At 46.5% G+C, this 17293-nt stretch overlaps 1 protein-coding gene across 1 annotated transcript; it reads right to left on the reverse strand.

Annotated features, from left to right (window-relative positions):
• Window positions 1-1123: 1123 nt before the first annotated feature.
• On the reverse strand, window positions 1124-16921 carry lrp3 (low density lipoprotein receptor-related protein 3). The gene is made up of 6 exons (XM_029256130.1): window positions 16719-16921; window positions 14736-14874; window positions 11982-12187; window positions 10381-11467; window positions 6809-6941; window positions 1124-5501 (listed from the first exon to the last, which is right to left on the reverse strand). The coding sequence occupies exons 1-6, from the start codon at window positions 16798-16800 to the stop codon at window positions 4677-4679; spliced, it is 2472 nt and encodes an 823-aa protein (XP_029111963.1). The 5' UTR covers window positions 16801-16921; the 3' UTR covers window positions 1124-4676.
• Between the last annotated feature and the right edge of the window lie 372 nt (window positions 16922-17293).

The raw sequence follows: 17293 nt of genomic DNA on the forward strand, positions 1-17293 counted from the left end.
AAAAAAAAAAAAAAAATATCCAGCTGTTTAAATGGGTAAATAATTGTAATAGCTTAACATTGTAAATTGCTTTGGAAAAAAGCATGAGATAAATGCATACGGAGTAGCAGCACTTTTATTGCTGGTAAACAGCAAATTTTTAGGTAGAAAGCACCATGTTTGGTCCTGCTGGAGAAAGGACAGTCTGTGGGATCTAAGGGTCATGTAGCTTTTCCTTCACCCTGCTGCAAGAAATGCTTCACAGTGGAGGGGTAGAGAGCTTCTCAACCATTCAAGTTTGTTCACTGCTGCCTTTGGGCTTGGCACCTTTCTACATATAGAGGAAGCCCGTGGCAGTGGGCACGCCAGCCGTGAACACATTATAATAAATTATTTGCATAGATTCAAGGTTTAACAGTGCGATACATTCCTAGGAATTTTTCCTGTGCATCTGTAGCGTACTTTGCTGTTGTAAAAGAAAAATAATATTAGTGTAATAAACTTGAAACTGAAAAATGAGGCACAATCTATTTTTATATATATATATATATTAAAAAAATGTGGGTGGTCAAGGGGGGGTGGTAGTACGGCGGGTTTGGTCAGGGCCTGCTGGGCGGCAGGTCTGGGGCTTGAATCCTGGTTGGGCTGCCCAGTGACGGACTAGTGTCCCGCCTGCGGTGCATCATCTGTTGGTGGGTTAAGCTCCGGCTCGCAGCGAGAAGGGCTTGTAGACATTGTGTGTGTGTGTGTGTGGGGTTATGTGAAGTTTGCTGAAAGAGGAAGGAGACTGTTAGGTGCACACTTGCTGTTGGTGTAGTAGAGACTTGTAATCAGACCCAATGTAATGAAACCAAACTTTATTAAACATGGGGACAAGAAGACACTTGGGGGCAATCAGAGGTCTGTATAAAGTTGGGGGGAGGGAGGGTAACACTCTGTCCAAAACCCAGTGTTGGCCTGTGGGAAAAATTCAAGTTTATGCTGGAGATTACTAAGTACTCTAAGAGCAGTCTCACTCAGACACACACACACACACATCACCTGAAACCACTTGTCCCATATGGGGTCACGGAGCCTAACCCGGCAACACAGGGCAAAAGGCTGGAGGGGGAGGGGACACACCCAGGACAGGACATCAGTCTGTTGCAAGGCACCCCAAGTGGGACTTGAACCCCAGACCCACCAGAGAGCAGGACCCAGTCCAACCCACTGCGCCACTGCACCCCCTCTTTACTCAAACACACCCATTTATACTTTTATCAGAAAGCAAAAAATGTGCTGTTAATCATTCATCAGAAGTTATACGAGAAATCACATGGCTCTGTGTGTGTGTGTGTAACGTTGGGAGTTCACACTCAGAGGGATGTACTGTGGACGCTAGCAGCAGTGGTGATGTAGCAACAGGGGGCATTGCTCCTCATGACACCTGGACAATCTCTTACGCAGACATTAAATTCAAACACATTCAAGAGTCCTCACGTTTGTTTCCAGTTTTCATGTTATATGATACATGTGTTACGTTACATCTCTAAAATAAAGATGTAACGTGTGGATTTTTGTTCACAAATGAGCCAACAAAACTAAACCACGACATATGAACATTGAACATTGCTGTGTGCAATAACAGAGGATTACAAAGTAGTGCTTGGCAAACAAGACTATCTGAAAACGGAGCAAATGATCCTGCTGCTACAAACAAGAGGACTGATAATGTTACACACATCATGGTTCAACAAATTTTGTTTAAATATGTTAATGAAAATCAAAAGCACAGTTTACTCTTCCAAGCACATGGCATTTAACTGCCAAACCACACAACATGAACCACGTTTCTGAACAGCTCTGATTTTGAAGTTTCCAATGTGAAATCACACATTTCCACAGTTTCAGAACTTATAAATCAGAAGAAAGTGCACTTTCGTCATCTGAAGTGGAAAGGGCATTTATATTCTGGCTGGGTAAATAAAGCAAAAATGTCAAAAAAAAAATTAAATAAAAAATCATAATTAAATTACACAAGGGGAATTTCAACAAACTATATTTGACATCACCCTCATAAAGAACGGAGAAAGCAAAAGAGTTGTACTGATGAACAAACGGACTGTGGGAATGTTGCCTGGAAACCAAGGACAGAAACTTAGTGGAATATGACCTTAAGCAATGGCTGTTTTTTACAGCAAACTGCATCTGCTGTGACCAAAAATGTGCAGATTTAATATCTGGAATGAAAACACTGTCACATCTTTTTAAGAGTTATAACTGATTAAATGTAACACTTCACTACAATTACTTGCAAAAGTATTCAGATGCTTTTTGTGTTTCATTGCTTAAGATTTCTCTCTTTCAAATAGGAATACACATTTGTTATGTCAATATAACTAACCCACTACACCCAAAACACAGCTGGAAAAACTGAACAAGTCATTAAAATGACAACAGATAGTTCCTAATTCCATTAGTACACATTGCTCTGCTAGGTCTAGTTTAAATGAGTGAAAAAAATTGGGCTAAAGCAAATAAAACTCCCTTATGCCCTGAAACTCAAGGATCACTAGTCTTGTCAGTGAATGTGAATGAAAGGTAAGAAAATTAAAACAAATTGAAGGCAGAGGAAGGCTCTAAACACTGCTCATAACTCAAAAAACATGTTTGCTGACGTATGGCGGTGGCAGCATCATGATGTGGGGATGCTTACCAGCAGAAGGATTGATAATTCACAAAAGACAAACATCCAATTTACAGCAACTCTGATTTGACTCAAGAATAAAAACTGAATTTCCTTGAATTACCCAACCTCCAGCCGGCATTAACTTTATCAAGAGAGATTGGGCTGACATCACTAACGGAAAAAATGGAAAAAAGTATCAGCTGGAGCTGTGTGGGAAAAATTCATACATTTGAGTATTTTTCCAAAACTTTCTGAATACTTTGTGCATTGTTGATATATTGAGATTAATATTCCGACAAATGGAGTTCTGCTCTAAATTTATGGGGCATATTTCCCATGAGGTTATTTCAAGTCTTGCATGACACTCATGCAATACTAAGATTAGTACTTTCTATTACATATTTATGTGACTATTACTGTGAGGCACCATGTAATGAATATGACTTGAGGAATCCTTTAAACATGCAAAAATGTAAAATAATAAGAATGAAAAACTGCATTCAGTAATACCCTGCTCAGAACCAGTGAATCTACACAGCATTCAACCAGACCTACTGAAAAACAATCACTACTGAATTTCCACACTCAAAGACATATTTTTCTCCATTCAAAATAAGTAAAATTCTTACGTATCCCCACAATTCAGAACTTCACTTTCTGGCTGCTCTGCCTGCCATGTGTGCATCTCAAGATGATCCTCCAAGTCAATCACATGAAGAACCTGCCTGCATGCGCTAAAGGGCCATCAGTTGTGAGGAGCATCTAGGGAAGGCTTTAAAATGAACAACATGAGCCCATCTCAGGAAGCAGTGGATGGACTGGCAAGGAGGCGGCACACTTCCTTTACACTAAGAAAGCAGGGAATTATTGCTTCTTTCACACAAATAAGGGATCCAGTGAAAAGCACAAAAAAATACACAAGTACAGTCACATACACACGGTCACAAATGTTGATTTATAAGAGCTTGAGACTTCTGCGTTTCCCTCATACATTTGAACGATGTTTGATAAGAGGCAACAAGGTGACAGCACATAATATAAAGCCTCTTCAATGGGGGAAAAACACGAATTTCACAACGGTCCAGTAAAATTACCTAAAAAGTAAATGGAGGAGTGAAAACGTAAATGCTCTTCTTTTACACAATGACATAATGATGTACCATTATGTTCCCGGCATCACTCCACCTGGAGGTCCTACTGATTCCCCCAGCAAGGCCGAAATATTACAATTAGACTGGGCTTTCACCAGTAACCTTGAAAACGGCTTCCAGCCAAGACATCAGCCAGTTGTAGCTTCCGATGAGGTTCCCTCATTCGCTTTCTTCTCTCAGTACTAATCCCTGAGATGTTTGTTCCTTTAAAAGGCACAAACCTTTACTCTAAAACATACTCTACCATGAAACACCACGACTAAGACGCACACAGATTTAGCCAGCCAAAGTCAAAATGTAGTGGGCTGGATTAAACAAATGCCATTCCCTTAATTCCAAGTGAGATCAGTCCCTTTTGCCAAACAGATTCATTCCTTTAACGCAGTGTTGGGAGAACAGAAATGTGGCGTGTTGGCAAAGCAAGTGACAAAGGAAATGACCGAAATGTGTTGTTGTGAAATCGCAGATGCCGTATCATGTATACAGTACCCATTTTTACTCTCTTCAACTCAAAAAAAAAAACAGTGAACGTAGTAGGTAGAAGTAGTACTTCTGTTTGTAAGAGTACAAATGTAGGAGCGTGACGAGACTTGATGACCAATAACTTCATGTCAACGCCCATCAACCCTTCCCACAAAACTAATATGACAGTGAAATTATGGAGGGTCAAGAAGGAGAGTGATAGGAACAGTAGGAGAGACAAGAGAATCTGGTAGAGCCAAGTGTTCAACATACCGTCTCCATATCCATATCATTCCCGAGGTAACTGGATTCGCAAAACCAGCATTAAAGTCGATTCAAGTCTGCGGGAAGGTGAGTGTAAAGGTTAGAAACTTAAAGTGAAGAACTGAGGACGGTGTGAGGTTCGATGTCTAAGCTCAGCAAAGGAGGAGGGACTCATCATCTTCATCGCTGCTCGGGGAGGCCCTGCCTGCACTGGGTCCTGATGCTGCTTGTCCCACCACCTGAGACTGGCACGTCTGATCGTCCTTCTGGATCCCTGAGGCGCCCTGAACGTGTCCCTCGCCGTGAGCAGGTGGACCAGAGGAGTCCGTGCTGGGTGGGGTACCCAGGGGAGAGTACCGTCTCACCGCTACGCCGCGCAAGTTAGCCGCCCAGCCCTGCACCAACTTGCGAGACGCCCTGCGGCTCAGGGAACACGCCGAGCTGCCGGGCATGTTTCCGGGCTCATGATATCTACTAGAACCCTCCATGTCCACCTGCCCCACGTGGAGGATTCTGGGGTTAGGGTGGCTACTGCAGATCCCAGTTTGTTCTGGAAGTCTGGGAGAGTTTGCGCACAGCTCCTCTTCCACAGTGTCTGAAGCGGATGGTGGCGAGGAGGGGCTGAGTGGAGACAGAGGTGAAGACGGCGAGTCCGTAGGGGGATGGTACACGGTTCCGGCTTCCCCCTGCAGGGCCAGGCCCACTGAGGAACAAGCAGGCAGGGCCCAGCTCGCAGCAACAGCTGCTCCGCCCCCTGAACCAACTGCCTGGTAGCTGTGTGCACTGCCACCGGTGCTGAGGGGGGGCCGACCCGCACCGGGGGGTGTGAGCAACGGGATTTGACCCCGCAGACGAGTCCCTCGATGAAAGAGGCGGCTCCAGAGGCGCCCCAGGCGGCGGCGCGATGAGGCACGGCGGGATGAGTGGCGCCGGATCTGTCTGCGCATGGCTGTGCGGATGTTCTGGAGCATGGAGGCCTGCGGGGAGGGCACTGGGTCAGCAGATTCGTTCCATTAAACACTAAGCACATCCTCGATCTGAGCCATAAAATATAGTCAATGTTTCAAGAGCAGGTCAGGAAGATGTGCAGACACAGAGCACCACGGCCCTGACGGCAGGTGAACGGCCTGGGCCTCGTTCCGCTAAACTGATGGAACCGAACACCACTGACATCATCCCATCTACCGACATTCACATTTATTAATTTCGCACATGCTTTTCTCCAAAGTGACACACAACTGAGTGGAGAAAAAAGGTGGATTTCCCCAACAGACACGCAAGTCCCAAAGTACAGACTATCTGATGCTGCTGTTTAAACCAGCATAGATGGCCTGAGTAGCTCTATATAGAATTGATAGAAAAATACAGTGTACATAGCTCAGTTTCCAGCTCTGAATACTATGTACCATGTTGAATACTTACGCAAACAGCATACAGTAGTCCCCCCTTATCCGTGGGTTCGCTTTCCACGGTTTCAGTTACTTTATTTAAAAAAAAATCAATACTTATGAGGACCTGGGCATTGGTCCTTAGTTTTCTTTCTTATCCTCCTGTATAAAGAAAAACATAGTATATATAGGGTGCGGTACCATCCGCGGTTTCAGGTGCTACCTGAGGGTCTCGGAACGTATCCCCTGTGGATAAGGAGGGGACTACTGTATTTCAATTTTTCCACTTTATTTAAAATATCTGCAAACATATACTTACTTTGGCTCTGGCAATTTGGTGTTAGAGCATATGAGTTCACAATAAAAATAATGATTGAAAAAAGGACATGTGAGTATAATTCGTTATCCAGGCGATGCTGAAAACTTTCAGTGGGTCTGAATACTTTTGCATGGCATCATGTCTGTTGGGATAAAGTTTCTTATATGAAGACACGATCACAATTTAAGGACTAATATATCTACAAAACAACCTACAGTGCACTGTTGTATAGTGTGGACCACCTGTACACACAGGCACATGTAACCCTGGGATTGAGGATACATCAGGGACTGTCAGCAAGGGCCTCGTTGGGGATTCAGTGGGCTTGTTACCCATCCTCAGCTTGTGTCCAACTCTAAACCTCTCAGAACATCCTAGTGGCTGCTGTGTGCCTGTTCTTCATCTGTTACAGCTGGATGATAAATCAGTACCGTGTACTATACATGAGTTATAATTGTGAATCTGACACATATAATAATTTGCTAGATTTCAAAGAAGAGACAGAAATGAACCCAACTGATAGGATTGAAAAGCGGAAATAGAGAACACAGGAGAGATTCAGGAGTAAAGCCATCACCTGAGAAGGGTTGTAGACAGGGAAATCCTCCACTGGGGGAATGAGGCCTTGGGCAATCAGCTGACCATATGAGGGCGGTGCTTCTCTCCTCACAAATTCTGCTTCCAGCCGGGTCATCTGAGTTTCAAATGCTCTGTGGTGAGAGAGACGCACCATGAGCTAGGGTTGTCGAGAGATCCCTCAACGTTGAAGCGAAAATCGCCCGGATTAGAAAATCAATTTGGACCAAGCCATTGCACATGTGTGTCATCCCTTGAAAACGAAGTCCTTCGAAAAGTTCAACTGCTCTTTAACTTCGAGGTTTTGAAGATTAGGCGTCCACGGGTGTGGCGATTCCTGCTTTAAAACGACTCAGGAACAACTTTGGCAGTTGGCCTTTCAAGGGTGCAGAGGGTGGAATGTTGACATCCACTTGACCAATTCCTTCAAAGTCAAAATCAGTATGTTGAGCCATGGTGAACACCAAAGTGAGACTGAAAGCAATTAGTCCCAAAACAGATCTATCTCCCAGCTCTCCATCATCGCTCCCGTCACACACATTGGTATCAGAAACTGGACATCTAAAGCTGGAGCTCAACAGGGACACTTGTACAGTAACTGTGATTTCGAGTGCTATCTGCACCAAAAGCCTCACAAGACACACATCCATCAATACTTTTTTATTCAAGGGCATCCAAGCTGCTTGAGGAGCAACCTGTGCTTGTCCCATGGAAGTTTGGTGTTCTGGATGGGCTTCAGCAGGGATGCTGGGGCTGCAGAAACTGACTGTGAATGGGTTTTAGACCACGTAAGCATGGATACCAGCGGTACGGTGTGAGGAGAGGTGGTGCGTTTGCCATGTTTGGGAACAACGGGTACTTCAATTCCTGCTGTATACCCCACGGGTTTTCACGCGCCACTTTGTTTGCGAATGAGGAAGCAGCCTGCAAGAGTTTGGACCTGGCACCCCAGAGCACTCACCGTGGCCTCTGGAAACATTTTTCAGCAGTGGACTGGTCCAGGTGAGCTCTCAGTGCTGCTCTTAGTCTACATGCACACTGTATCCCCGCTTTAGGATCAATGGAGCTCGTATCCATGTATCATCCAGAACTGATATTTCATTTTTCTCCATCTTTTGTAGTGTGCTCTTCTTCAGTGCTTAATGAAGAACAACCAAATGATGGCTATAAATTTAAATAACATGGCAGGTATTTCACATGAAAATGTGAAATAATGATGGGAGATATTTTATTCAAGCAAGACAACTTGCAATTATACTCTTTTATATGGCATTTTCTCATCTTTCAGAAAATATACCTGAAAGTTTACAGGGCAAATTGCCCAAGCAAATGTAAGCAGAACATTCATAAATTAGAACTATGCAACTTGGAAGAGACGGTGGTACACCTCGGGTAGCTCATCAATGCATCACAGGGTAGCCAGAGGCACACACACACACACACACACACACACACACACACACAAGCATGCAGGCATGCGCCGTGGGAGGAAACCAGAGCACATGGAGGAAACCTCTGTGAACATGGGGAGAACTCTACACAGATGCAGCCAAATTCGAAATCGCATCTAAAGGGCGTACCCGGATCTGCTGTAGCACCTTGCAGCCGTCAGCCTTATTTAAATATCTTAGAGACTCTGCACTAATAGGCATCGTACTCACAGGCTAGAAATGTTGAATTTAGAGCTTTGATTTATATGCATATTCGTAGTAACCACTGATTAATTTGAACCACGAACACTATTTGCATTTCATGAAGTAAAAATGAGATAAAAACGCATTCATCTGCCAGCTTTACTCACTGAACAACTGAACACAGAGTGATTCATTCAAGCTCAATCACAGCCGATTCATTCCTTCATTATGTTTGGGAAAACAAACCAGCGTGGGGGTGTCAGGACGAGCGCTGAGAACTGCTGTTTTAATGCATTTTAAAAAAACGCTGAAGACAATAACACTCAAAGCCTTCATCAACTTGTTCGCAAACCAGTAACCGTTTGGTGACCATGTAGCTTGGTGACAGAGCTGAAAACCTCTTTAGAAATGGAAAGAAATGTAGCGGTTGTTAGAGCTACAGCCTTTGAGCCCAAAAGTCACAGATTTAATTCCCACCTCCAGCTATAATCCCCTTGAACAAGGTACTTACCCTATATTGCTCCAGTAAAAATACCCAGCTGTACAAATAGGTAAATGCAGGTGGTCCCCGACTTACGATGAGGTTACGTTCTGCGAAAATATCGTAAGTCGAAAATACATTTAATGTACACCTCTGTGCGACAGGCTGGGAGGTGGGGATCGCTGCCGCTGCCCAGCATCGTGAGAGCATCATACCGCATATTGCTTGACTGGGAAAAAAAAATCAAAATTCAAAATTCGAAGTACGGTTTCTACTGATTGTCCATCGCCAGCTCACCATAGTAAAATCGAAAAAATCGTTAAGTCGACCCATCGTAAATCGGGGACCACCTGTAATAGTAAGTAACAGAACATTGTACATTGCTTTGGAGAAAAGTGTCACCTAAATGCAAACTTAAATTATTGATATATAAAACTAAACAGAATGTTCTCAATACGGTAACACTATTTTTTTTTTTTTTTTTTTTGGGTAAAGCTGCCTCTTCATTCTCCAACTACGAGCCAAAAGAAATTAAATGACAAAACTGTTATTGCTACCTTTGCACTTGGTCAAAATTCAGATGCTAAATTAACCTGCTTTTGTGATTTGGCGTCATTAATATTCCGTCCCCTCTTTCATTAGCGCGTCCAACCAACTGAACAGATGAAACAGAAAGTCTTTACTTACCAAACTACATATATACATATATCTATATATACAGTATATAATATATAATATATATATATATACACACACTGTATATATATATATATATATATATATATATATATATATATATATATATATATATATACTGTGATTTTGTGCATCATAATTATTCAGTCAATTTTGAAAACGAAAAATTTTTAATTACTAACAAAATTTAATAAAATAAAATTGCAATACAGAAGTCCCCCCTTATCCACAGGGAAATACGTTCCAAGACCCCCAGCGGACGCCTGAAACCGTGGATAGTACCGAACCCTATATATACTATGTTTCTTCCTATACAGAAGAAGAAGAAGGAATAAAACCAAGGAGCAATGCCGAGGTCCTCATAAGTATTAATTTTTTAAATAAAGTTTTTTCATTAAAAAAACGGGCTACCTGAACACAAGCACCGCGATACCGCGACAGTCGATCCAATAATGGAAAAGCTACTAAGTGACCAACAGGCCGGTAGCGTATACAGCGTGGATACGCTGGACAAAGGGATGATTCGCATCCCGGGCAGGACGGTGCAACATTACATCACGCGCAATTTAAAACTTACGAATCGTTTATTCCTAGGATTTTCCATTTAACATTTTCGACCGCGGTTGACGGCGGGTAACGGAAACCACGGAAAGCAAACACGCGGATAAGGGGGGACGACTACCGATCGCATCGGGATGGGGGCAGATTAAAATCCTGCCGAGGGCCTCCGAAAAGCTACGGCCGGTCCTGCGGGGGACCCACCTGTACTCGCGCGTGCGCAAGGAGTAGAGCTTGAAGGCGCAGCCCAGCGCTATGACGAGGAGCAGACCGCACACGAGGCTGCCGATGAGCGCCGCCGTGATCACTTTGCGCGGTACGGCCACCAGGCAGTCGCGCTCGTCGCTGCCGTCCTGACAGTCCTCCTGCCCGTCGCAGCGCCACGTCTCCAAGATGCACAAGTTGGTGCCGCAGTGGAAGTTGCCGGGCTGGCAGTCGAAGCAGTTCTTCTCATCGGAGCCGTCGGGGCACTTCTTCTGGTTGTTGCAGCGTTCGGAGAGCACGTAGCAAGCACCGCTCGCGCCTTCGCAGGGGTACTCGCCGGCCTGGCAGAGGGGGCAGTCCTCCTCGTCCCGGCCGGACGGGCAGTGCCAGTAGCCGTCGCAGCGCTGGCGCTCGGAGAAGCAGCCCTGGTCATCGCCGCAGGGTCGCTCGCCGGGGAAGCAGTAGCCCTTCACCTGGTAGGTGGCGTTGAAGCCGTGGCCCGCGCTGAGCGGGGCGGCGCGGTACAGAACCGTCAGCTGCCCGCGGCTCGACTCCACCACCGCGGGCCGTCGGTTGTCGCCGGAGGAGAGCGTTCGCAGGAGGCGGTCGGCGCGCTCCCCTAACCCGTCGTACACGTGCACCGCGTCGCCGGAGCCCAGCCAGAGGTCCAGCTGGAGCACGATGCGCTTGGGGTCCCGCGTGTCCACCATCCAGGAGCAGCGCAGCTCCTCCGCGCTACGGGCCGGCCGGAAGAAGTCCGGCGACGCGAAGGAGCCGTAAAAGTTGCTCAAGCGCTTCCCGCAAGAGGTGTCGGGACAGTTGGCCTCGTCGGAGCCGTCGGCGCAATCGCGGCCCCCGTCGCAGCGCAGCGTCTCCGTCAGGCAGCGGACGGACTGGCCTTGCGCGCAAGGGAACGTGGCAGGGGGGCACTGGCCGGGTCGGGACTCGGTCGGCGGGGGTGCGCAACTCCTCTCGTCCGTCCCGTCGTCGCACTCGTCCAGACCGTTACACCTCCAGGCGCGAGGGAGACACTTGCCGTTCCCGCAGAGGAACTCATCACCCTGGCAGCTGCTCTGGCCCAGCTTGCCTGTACGGAGAGAATCACACACAGACAGACAGCTGTTGTACCCTTAAGCAAGGTACTTGTAAGCTTCTAACTGTAATGACTGCAACTGGCGTCCCATCCCGGGTGTGACCCCTCCCCCTCCAGTCTTGCGCCCTGTGTTGCCGGGCTAGGCTCCGGTTCGCCGCGACACCGTTTTTAAACAATGCGTGTGTGTCTTCATAATATATATTCATAACACATAATATTCAAAACTGTAATATTTTAATGCAGTTCACAGTTAATAAAAAAATAAAAAGCACAGATTGCTTCCTGAACTATTATACTTCTATCCAAAATTTCTACAGAAGCTCACTAGCACATAAATGAAGGGATGTCTGCATTATTAACAATTTAGGATATGACTCAAATGAGTTATAGTCTGTCCTCTAGCCACTGTTATTCCGGTACGCTGAGAAGCCAGTGCAGTAAAAAAGTCAGTTAAAAGTGTACCCCCTTTCAGAGGTGTATGTTTTACCGCTGTGACCAAGGGACTCACCCCGGATGTAGGAGAGGCGGAAGCCCTGCGCCTGGCCTGAGCTGTTTGCCCTGGAGTGGAAGTGGAGCCACACGCGTCCGTGGGTGGAGATGAACGGCGGGGGCAGCAGGGCACCGCACACTCGGTACTCGTCCCTCCATGTGGGGCCCAGCAGCAGCCGATCCCCCGAGCACTTCCCGGACTCCTCCAGGTCAAAGTTGCGGAAGCTGCAGAGGAACGCGCAACTTGGAGGTCAACCACGTATGCAGATATTATATTTCATCTTCGTAACCTGAGAGACTGAGTCCTTGATGCTAACTAAGAGGAGGACATTTCTCAAGTTAGTCACTGAACGTCAGGGTTGGACGTCCAGTGTCTTCAATTCTGAAAAAAAAAAAGCACTATGGGTGTACGCACAGCGTATAATTATATGGTGTTTGTTCATTTAGCTGACACTTTTCTGTAAAGCAACTTACAATTATTTACCCATTTATACAGCTGGGTGATTGTATTGGAACAATTTATAGTAAGTACCTCGCTTAATGGTACTAGAGCCAAAGGTGGGGATTAAACCTGTGACCTTTGGATCCAAAGGCAGTAGCACTAACTACTACAATACCAGCTGACCCCTCGTACATGAGCAGAACACCAAGTGGGATGTGTTACTATCCAAATGATCACTTCTGTGACCCAGGGGCAGAGGTGGGGCTAGAACTGGCCCATTTTGCAGCTCCTCTCATGTATGCATAGACTTCCAAGGAGCTGTGTAGACAGGTAGTAGCATAGTGGTGAGCGCTACTTCCTTTGGACCCAAAGGTCGCAGGTTTGATCCCCACCTCTAGCTGTAGTACACTTAAGCAAGGTAATTACCAAGCTGTAAAAATGGGTAAATGCAGTAATTATAACCTTAACAGTGTAAGTTGCTTTGGAGAAAAGCATCAGCTATATGAATAAATGTGAACATAATGAAAAAACACTGATTTTAACATAAAATACGGGCTTTGGTCACATATCGCTGCCAGTAAACATCACATCACACCCCCTGGCTCGACTCCAACGTGTTAATTAAAGGAGGGTGTTGTATGATATTAGGACAATGAAAAGCATGGTGCTCTGTACTAAGCATCTTGGAGACCAGGAGCACAGATTTATAGCAATCAATACTGGTCGGATTAAGGTCCCATTACAGCAAGGTAAAGAGCCACAATTGGGTTTACTGCCCACATGTTTGACCTTTTCGGTGCTGCAAGCTTTCGGGTGTTTGTATTTGCCTCTGAATGTGAGCCTAGGGGGCTGTGGGGAGCCTGGGGGGCTGTAGGGAGCTTCCAGCCCAACCTGGTTAGTATTTCTGCAGAGGGAAACACATCAAACCAATATTGTTTGGTCAATGCACAGATGTGGAGAAGACGGCCTCACTGCGTCTGCTCCCTAATCCCACTCCCGCCTCCACTACCCACCCCCAGCCCACAAATAGTTTATGATGGAGATCTGCTTGCTGCCTGTTGGAAGGCCGGCCGTGAGGCACATTACCTTCACTACGGGACACCATTAGAATGGTTGCACTACAGGTAACTTAGCTACCAGCTGGTGTGGATGCCTTTGCACCAGGGCTGCACACTCAATAACATGTAATAATAATAAATATGATACGAGGGATTACTGAAACTTTTCATGAAGATTCGATATGACACTAGGACACTTGACTCAACAACACCAACAATTAATGAAAAGTGGGAATGCAATCTGCCATTTAAAAAAAATATATAGTCATGTGCCGTTTAATGACATTTCGCTTAACGATTGACCGTACGTACCACGGTGGTCCAAGAAGACTATAATGGAGCTGATAAATTCAAAATCGAGTAGCGACATTGTAATATTGTAGCACAATGTGTTCGTGGTGGTGCTGGTGTAAACAAACCTACTGCGCTGCCAGTCATATTAAAGTATAGAACATGCAGTTATGTGCAGTACATAATACTTGATAACGATAATAAACACCTATGTTACTGGTTTATGTATTTACTATACTGTACTCTTTCTACTTATAAAAAAAGTTTACTGTAAAACAGTATTTTGTGTTACACCAGCAGCAGCGTCATAAATCTCGTGTTTACCACGTCTCTTGACTGTATAGAGGCTATACCATCTAGGTTTGTATAAGTACATTCTATGATCGAGGCTATACCATCTAGGTGCGTATAAGTACACTCTTTGATCGAGGCTATACCATCTAGGTTTGTATAAGTACACTCTTTGATCGAGGCTATACCATCTAGGTGAGTCTAAGTACACTCTTTGATCGAGGCTATACCATCTAGGTGTGTATAGGTACACTCTATGATGTTTGCACAACGACGCAATCGCCTAACGACGCATTTTTCAGAATGTATCCCCATCGTTAAGCAATGCATGTATGCATTTCAGCATGTTTTTCATCACATTAAACCCTGACTCTACCGACCATCTCGTCACTTCAGATTTATTAATTCACCTGATACTTTTCTCCGAGGCAGCAGAACGTTATACTTGTACACTAAGATACTTACAACGATTTACCCATTTACATAGTTGGGTAATTTTTTATTTTACTTCATTGCACCAATTCAGAGTAAGCACCTTGCCCAAGGGTATGACAGCAGGAGCAGGGATCCAACCCCAGGTCCTCTGATTTCAAGGTGACTGTTCCAACAGCTATGCCACCTGCTGCTACAGACCACGTGAGACTGTGCTTGTGACTGTGTGTAAGAAAGAAAGCCTGTTGGGAGCTCCTACCTGATAGTAATGACATCGCCTTTCTCGCCCTGGATATTCCAGCTGCAGTTGAGCCCAGGGGGGTAGTTCAGGGGCCAAGAGGGACTATAGATCACACCTCTCCTCTCTGTGTGAAGCTCCACCTTGCCACTGCAGGCAGCTGTGAGCACATACACAGAGACTCTGTCAAATGTTGTCAAACATCTTGCAGACATCTCATGTCAACGTTGGTCGAGCCCCCAGAAGCAACATCACACTCTACCCAGCTCTTAGTCTAGCCTGTGGCGATATATCTCCTGGACTAACTCAATGTCCTTCCGCCTAGAAAGATCAAACCTCTTTATGTGCTATGAAATGCTGCTGCACAAGCTGAGCTTGACCTGGCAAAGGGTTCCCACGTATCAAAGGGTGGGTGGCAGATGCTGGAAGACCCACCAATGAGGAACTGCAGTAATCCCTCTTGGAGGTGAGGGTGATGTAAGGTGATATTTTAAATAGAAGGGATGGATGATTTAAATAGAAGGATGTTAGATTTAGAGAGATTAAGCATCAAGTGATGGTCAGACATCCAAAATGTCTGAGATGCAATTTGAAACCTGCTTTGAGACCTGGGAGCTGAAACAAGGAAATGAAATAAAGATTTGAATGCTCTCTGCACAAAGGTGATAGCTTATTAGTAACCCAGGAAGTACACCCTGATAGGAAGAAGACAAAAAAAATTTGTGGACCCATCCCTGAGGTACGCCTATGGAGAGGTTTTAAGGAAAGTGGGACAGGAGAGCCAAAAGAAAGATAAGACTTCAGAGACTCCAGTATGGAGGCAGTGATGACAAGATCTTTCAGGAAAAGGAGAAGAAGAGACTGGTCGACTGAGTCAAAAGCTGATGACAGATGAAGAAGAATGAAGAGAGTGGAGAAGAACGCAGGAAAAGTTGAGGCAAGAGCACTGATCACTGAGGAGGGCAGATTCCTCAAAGTGCCCTCTACAAAAGTCAATGAAGATCCCGAAGGTTCTAGCTGGAGAAGGAAGAAGAGACCTGATGATGAACGACTTGATCCAAAAAAGGACGGAGGGAGACTAGATGATCATTTTCAACACCCTAAGAGGTTAAGCAAGTCTAGTCTCAGCGTTCCGCTCTTCATCCTTGTTGTTTTTCTTAAAAAAGACGTCAAACAGTACATAGTAAAGGAAGCCGGACTTTTGCACAGGAGTGTGACGATCACGACCACCCGACGCCCACTTCACAGAGGATGCACACCGTTGCTGTTGTTGTTACTCCACAGAGGCATTTTTAGCATCATCTTCAGTGCACATGGCAGAGGGACATGAGTTTTGGTCCCAGTGCTAAACTGAGAGTCCGCTGTCCAGTGACATCTACTGTGGCCACTGATCAGCACAACAGCTGGACATGAGTGTGAAGCTGTAAACAGGCAAAAGCAGATGACCTCCAATGGGGGGTGGGATGACACCAGACCAGGTTGACAACTTTTATTAATAATAATAAGAATAATAATGATAATGCACAGCACAGCTTGGGCACCTGAAAGACAGCAAAGTGTACAGAACCCAACAATGGATAACAAAAGTTGTTGCACAAGGAAGGAGGTGGAGAACGGTGCAGGAGCGGCGCCATAGCAACGGCTCGCGCAGCCCACGCTCTTCGCCTCACCGCCATGTGCGCCGTGCGCATCCGTCGCGAGCGAGGCGCGTCCGCGCGCTCAGATCCGTCCAAAACTCAACAGTGTTTGTTCAGCGTCGCTCTCGCTTCCCTTCGGCGTCGCCGCGTTTCGGCCGCGGCTCGCGCGCCGCTTCCGCCTTCCCCGCGCGACACGAGCGTAACCAAGACGACGCCGATGCTGTTCGTCGCAAATAAATAACGGCTCGCTTGTCTTCGGAGGGGAGAAGGAGCGACGGTGTGTTTTTATGTATGTATGTATGTGTGTGTGTGAGAGAGAGAGAGAGAGAGAGAGAGAGAGAGAGAGAGAGAGAGAGAGAGAACACACCGGCACAGGCGACGACGGCGCAGCGAGCGCAGCTCCACTCGAGCAGCAGCAGCAGCAGCACCGGCGCTCCGCTCCGCTCCATCACTTCGGCAGCGCGCACAGCGCACTCGGTTCCCGCGGCATCCCGAGGGACAGTCCGCGCTCAGCGGGCCGCAGCGTCCCCGCCGCGTCCCCGGGGCTCCGGCTCCCACACACCGCCGCCCGCTCGCGCTCTTCAGGCTGAAGTTCAGCGCACCGTCCGCCCGGTTTCCGTTTCATCCACCGGAGCGGCGAGGAAAAAAAGAGCGAAGAGCGACACGCTCATTGCGAGCAGCTCCCGATCACGGTAATTCACTGTCATTTACTGCGGTGACACGGCGATCATGCAGCAGGGTGATCGGGACACAAGGGCGTCTAAATCAGCGTCCGGTACGCGACGCCCCCGCCGCCTCTCGGACTCCGCCATCGCCTTCATTTAATTCCTGCGTCTGTCGCCGTGTCCTCCAGCTGCGCCAGCTGTGCCGCGCGGACCCCCTTCGTCTCCAGCCAGGCTGCCCGAATGGTAGCGTCCGCGTGCAGGAGCCGGTTATATTTTA

Source organism: Scleropages formosus, chromosome 11 (assembly GCF_900964775.1).
Source record: "Scleropages formosus chromosome 11, fSclFor1.1, whole genome shotgun sequence".
Taxonomy (NCBI): domain Eukaryota; kingdom Metazoa; phylum Chordata; class Actinopteri; order Osteoglossiformes; family Osteoglossidae; genus Scleropages; species Scleropages formosus.

Coding starts and splice junctions, on each gene's coding strand:
- lrp3 (XM_029256130.1), bottom strand. CDS start 16,800: ATGGAGCGGAGCGGAGCGCCGGTGCTGCTGCTGCTGCTGCTCGAGTGG. Junction 14,875..16,718: donor CGCCGTCGTCGCCTGTGCCG/GTGTGTTCTCTC, acceptor ATGTGCTCACAG/CTGCCTGCAGTGGCAAGGTG. Junction 11,468..11,981: donor CCGCCTCTCCTACATCCGGG/GTGAGTCCCTTG, acceptor CTCTCCGTACAG/GCAAGCTGGGCCAGAGCAGC.